Source organism: Eucalyptus grandis, chromosome 5, assembly GCF_016545825.1.
Source record: "Eucalyptus grandis isolate ANBG69807.140 chromosome 5, ASM1654582v1, whole genome shotgun sequence".
NCBI classification, from domain to species: Eukaryota; Viridiplantae; Streptophyta; class Magnoliopsida; order Myrtales; family Myrtaceae; genus Eucalyptus; species Eucalyptus grandis.
In genome coordinates, this window is record NC_052616.1 from 33,412,672 (window position 1) to 33,418,671 (window position 6,000).

Here is a 6,000-nt window from a genome sequence, read left to right on the forward strand (position 1 = left end):
TTTACTTTACTTCTACGAACCAAAGATTATGAGTTTGGGGACTTGATTACCCTAGATTTCCCTAACGCCCTTTCGGTACCTTTCTATTTTATTTTGAAAAAATATTTTGCAAGCAACTTGAATTGATTTTAATTTACATCCCTAACATGTGAGGTGATCATGTGGGTGCGCAAACCACAAATTTAACACCCAAGAAAGCAATGAATAAATTACGGGACTTACCTTGTAGTAACGAAAGCATCTGCACCGACCGTACGAGATTCCCGGGTCACCAAAAAAGAAAAACGAAAGCATCTGCAATGTTAGCTCAATTCACATCAAAAGCCCTAGATATGATTTCTAATTAACATACAGTCACTCAATATTTTTTTAACAATTTTCTTTTGTTTAATAAAATCTAATCTATGTGCAATGCAATTTAACCAAATGATCTAAATCTAATGACTTGCAATTTCTAATTAAATGGACCAAGCAACAATCACTAAATGACATGCATTTCATTAATCTAATTATGTATGACATGCGCATGATATTTTTTGTGTCTTTATTTTTTAATAAAAATTCGTAATTAAAAATTACTAAAAATAAAAATCCAATTAAAGTGAGATATTATCTACTTTAAGTTAGGAAATAGACTAATTTGAATCCTATCTTAACTTAGAAATTTATCTCGACATGCAATTTAAGTCCAAGGTACCATCTAACCTAGATATCATCTAAACATGCATTCTAATATAATTAGAAAAGAATCTAACTATTTTATTATGCAATTCTATCTAGGGAATCAATTCTAATCTACATGATATGCAAATACAATCTTTTTTGTATTTTTGGGATAAACAAAGCAATTAAAACTCCCTTCAACGAGAGGGGAGGGGTTCAAAACCCTGCGTCTCCATTGCGCAACTCACTTGCGGCTCGGCCTGTGATAGCGGCTCGGTAGCCCCGGTTAACCCTGCCGGTTGCCGGTTCTTCGGGGGTTCCCGGGTCACAAAAAAAAAAAAACAAAGAAATTAAAAGATAAGTACCAAATCATTCATGGTCATCAAAGATATTATTCATCGTTTGAATTTGGAAACGATATCTAATCAAACTTGATTATTTCGCTAATAAAATCGATAAATTGATCTTAAACCTTAAAAATCAAGATATCATTTTTATTTCCACGTGATTAATTATTCCATCTAAAGCCTTATAGTTGTAATAAAAAAAATTCATGTGTGTTACGAATTAGACAGTACATCGGGAATTTTTTTTTTTTTTTTTTGGTAACCAAGGAACCCCGCACGGCCTAAGGCAGTCGGAAGTAAACCACTGGGCGACGTGTCTTTAACACACACGCGACACCGGGTAAGTCGCCAAGAGTCTCAAGCTGGCCTTTTTCTTGCAACTTGCGTTGCAAGAGCTTCAACACTGACCTCCTCGATGGAAGTCTAGCGCCACTGCTGAGCCACACGTGGCGGGTGGTGTACATCGGGAATTTTAATCATGCATCAAGAAATATTTCAAACAAAGAAACAAAATATTTATAAAAAAAAATCTACCTAATTTGAATTTTGGCTTCCAAACGAGGCTTAGCAAACTGCGGCTCGTGACCCACGATGGGGACTCGGCGTGCTTCGATGAAGGGGCTGCTGTGGCAACGGACAACCGTGGGCGGTGGGCGCGGTCGTCGGAGCTCCGGCGAGGGGCAGCAAGCTCGCGGCGGGCAACGAGCTGCTGTGGTGGCGTCGCTCGGAAGGGGGCGGCGGCTGGCGGAGCTAGGCGGGCTCGAGCGAAGGTGCTGCTGCGACGGCGAGCAGCGGCGTCGGGCAGAGGGAGGCGCGGCAGCAAGGCGGAGGCGGTGCTCGCGGGATGCTGCAGGTCGTGGGCTTCGGGGGCGCGGCGAAGCAGGGGCGGAGACGCGACAGGGCAAGCGCGCGGAAGCGGTGACCAGCGGAGGCGGGGAGCAAGCTACTGGCGTCGGCACGGCGGAGGCTCGAGTGCTGGTGCTCAGGCAAAGGTGCTGCTGGTGCTCCGGGCTGCAAGCGTCTCGGCGGTTGCTGCAACAGGGGTGCGGTAGCGGCGGAAGCACGACAGAACAGGAACGGAGGCGCGACGGAGGGGGGTGCTGCTTCTGGCGTCGGGCTGCAGCAGCGTCGCTCGGAGGGGAGTGACTCGGACTGGCGTGCAGGGGGTCGGCGCTCGGTCGATGCGCGGAGATGGTGGGCCGCGACGAGGGAGACGGAGTTACGAGCAGGCGGGTCGCGGGCCGGCGCGGGCTCCAGGCGAGGCGGGGGAGGCGATGGCTGGCGACCGGACGCGGGCGGCGCAGGGGGCGTAGGAGCAGTGGCGGCCGGCGGCTCGGGCAGTAGGCGGAGGGCAGGCTTGCTGAAGAAGAAGAACAGTATTCTTCACTTTTTCTTTTTTTCTCAGCTCTGCCTCACGTCCCCTGACGTTCCTCTCTCTGCTGTTTCACTGTTGCTGCTGTCCCCTCGAAGGAAAATTTACTCTTTTATGCACGAATTTCTTGACCTCAAAATCGAGATAAAGCCCCCCCTTGCCATACGCGGACAGCCTTCCACGGGGAAAGGAATTAGGTTTTTGTAGCTTATCCGAAGATTTCTTCCCGAATATTCTCCATCGATTTAATAACACATTGCTAAAAGAAATGATAGTAAATAATAAAGAAATGAACGAACAGTCATTAATAATTTTAATTACAGAAAAAAAAAGGTAGCATTATTATGTCCGCCAACAGCACCAATTTTTCTCATCCAATAAATGAAGCGTTCCAAGTGTTGAAATAGCGAGTTAGATTCTTTCTTTTCTTATTTAACAATTTCATTTGCAAATAATTACTATAATCCTGGCAAAACCAAGGAACTGATCAAGTAATAAGTGTGTTTATCTTCCTCGTTTAAAATTTATAATTGATACACTGCAGTTGCATATCTTTCTAGGGCCAATAGTAGGAGCACAAATATGTGCATCTTCCACATTTATTCAGTATGTATGCTTAAATATATATATTATAGCACGATTTCATTTAATAATTTAAGTTTTTTTAACAATTGATAGTGATCTCATAAAATCTTACACGATAACGAGTAAGAGGTTCTCGACTCAAAATAGAAACCATACTATTCTTCAATTGAATCAATTCATTAAGGTGATTCTTTTAACAAATGGCATTCGTGGAACTTCATAGCCAAATATACAAATATAATAAAGAAAAATAATTGATTAATTAAAGAAGAGACTGAATTTGACACTACTTATTGTACTTTTAATATTGGTGTTGTCTTATACCCTATTTCTTAATCTGGTTATTATATAGATAAACAGCTGAAACATTGATTTCAATTAACTCGATTGAAGTTGCGAGACTTTAAGAATAATCGTGAAAAGATTCTTTAAGGGAGATAAGCTCGTATAAAGTACTTTTGTCTCTTTCAATATTTGATCAATGCTCGCTCCGAAAATTCTAATGAAATCAAATCTCGATTCTTATTGACCTTTTGTATTGACTGACATTATGTTGCACATGTTTGCATTTTGGGTTCCGTAGAAGTGACTTTATCTATGTTTGGATTACTTTTCCTTTTTCATTTTTTTTTTCACATAGGAGTTAAAACTTCTACTTATTGTTAATTCATTACTTTCTTGTTTATGTACGCATTGTATGCTAAAAAAGGAATAATATCTTTTTAACCAAAATCTTAATTAAAGTGACGTTATTAAAGTATCAAAGATAAGACTAAAATGTCTTCATTTTAGGTAAACTCATATTTTTTTAACCGAAATCTTAATTAAATAAATTTATAAGATAAAAAGGCATTTTTTAAAAATACCAACAAGCAAAAAAAAAATAGCAAAAAGAAAAGCAAGGGCAAAGGCAAGGGCTGCCGCCACCCCCACTGTCACCAGAAAGCATCAACAGGGGCTCAACGAGGGCTGATAGGGGTTGTCGGCCCTGAACTAGACAGTAGCAAGGGTGCCTCGCATTGGCCAGCCCACATCGTGATATGGCCGAGGACCGCCTGATTTGGGGAGGGTGGGCGATCCTCCCTTAGATCACTCACTCTAGGCGAGGGTTAACGCGCTGTGGGCCTTCGTCAAGCCCTGCCGACCTATTTAGGCAACGGTGAAAGATATCTCGTTGTGGGAGCAATCCCCGCAAAACAGCCTCCCTTCCCTCTCTGAGAATTCCGCAATGGTGTTCTCGATGTAAAATGGAGAAAATGTAGTCCCCTCCTCCACAAAATCGTTCCCTGTCGCCACCGTTTGTCCCCCCACGTCCTGAGGAAAAACACCCCAATCTCTGGAAGAAGACAAAATCGGTTACCAGCCCCTCTGACTCGCGGTGCTTCGCTCCCTCCCCTCACGCGCGCCTCTCTTACCTCCCCATCTCTCATGTTCAATGGGCTGGAGTCGACGGGCTACTTTTCAAATCACCTGCCTATAATCCCCTTCACGAACTTGCGCTTCATCTTCCTAATCTTATTCGGTGATTGCGACTCGCTGCAGATGAAGTCGGACTCAATGGAATTCTGAAATGAGATAATGCGTGCGTGTGGATCAAAGGGTCTAGGCTCTTTCCACCGCAGAATTTGAGCGACCTTTCGAGGACCACGATTTCCGCTCTCTAGCTCTAGATGAGCTTAAATTTGACCCGCTCCTCCCAGTGGGCAGGACCGATGGCTCGGACCTGTTGCCATCACCGCGGCTCTTCCTTGCCCTCTTAGTGGTTGAGGACTGGTTGGCACGGCGACTTGCTGGACAGTCACATCTTCAAGTTGGGACTCGGACTTGGGAGACTATTCTTATTCTTCACCCTTCCTCACCCTCAATTAAAAAAAAATAATAATCCTGATTTGACGCATTGGATATTTTTGTAGCTAGGGCATAATTTTTATGTCCCATGTTTCATTGACTTGATTTTTGCCTTAGAGAAATCCATGACCTGATTTTTCCAATCCATCTGGGGGAAATTTTAAAATTTTATACATGTGATTTTTACACAAATTTGGCAAAACTTTTACAAGGCTAACTTTTCCATCAAACATTCCATTAACTTGATTTTTGCACCAACCAAAAAAAAAAAAAAAAAAAAACAGTGAACCGATCATTTCAATTCATGAAATAGTGAAAAAATTTTGAAAAATTATATTCATGTGATTTTTACACCAATTTGGCCAAACTTTTAGGGGGCATAACTTTTTTGTTGATCGTCTATTGTGTTAATTTTGACTACAAAAAGACTATGAGCTGATGTTTTCAATTCATCAAATTAGGAAAAAAATTTGAAAAAATATATTTATGTGATTTTTTACTCAATTTTTTCATCTACGGAAAGCCCGGCTACCCACTTGGAAACAACATGATTACAAAAATAATTTGTGGGAGCACCAATAGAAAATCTGGATTGACAGCTTTACACTGATTGTGATGTTACATGGTACAACAGTAAGTGTATACTACGTTTCCTTTATCCTTAGTAAATTGAAGTGGAGAAACAACAACAGGAGAAGCGATGTGAATCCTCCATAATAGGATTTGGTATAGAAAATGGTCGAAACAATTGAATGAATGATATCCAAGAACAGACGCAATTGCTTGACCAGATGATTATTGTACTGAAGTTTGGGAAGTTTGGGACACCTAGCATGCTAAAACTTGGCACGAAGGGACACTTAAATGCCAAAAATGTATACTTAAGTATCAGTTTAAGAGTAAAGTGGATCACTTAAGTGCTACTCCGGCCAAAATCTGGTCATATTGCTAACGTAGCAATTTTCCGATGAGTTGGGTGCAAAACAGTGTTGTTTTGCACGCTAATGTGGCGAGAAAATGCAAAAACGACATCGTTTTGGCTTTGATGTGTAAATAATTAATATAAAATTAATTTAATTTAATTTAAAACTAAATTTATTTAAAATATTCTAAAAAATTAAAAACTTAAATTAAAAGGGGGAGGGGGCGGCTGAGGGCTAAGCCCTCGCCGCCGCCACCTCCCCG

General features: G+C 41.5%; 1 protein-coding gene across 1 annotated transcript; it reads right to left on the minus strand.

The window, feature by feature from the left end:
- Nucleotides 1-1,760: 1,760 nt before the first annotated feature.
- LOC120293842 (vegetative cell wall protein gp1-like) lies at nucleotides 1,761-4,472 on the minus strand. Its single transcript, XM_039313614.1, has 2 exons — nucleotides 4,438-4,472; nucleotides 1,761-2,370 (listed from the first exon to the last, which is right to left on the minus strand). The coding sequence occupies exons 1-2, from the start codon at nucleotides 4,470-4,472 to the stop codon at nucleotides 1,761-1,763; spliced, it is 645 nt and encodes a 214-aa protein (XP_039169548.1).
- Between the last annotated feature and the right edge of the window lie 1,528 nt (nucleotides 4,473-6,000).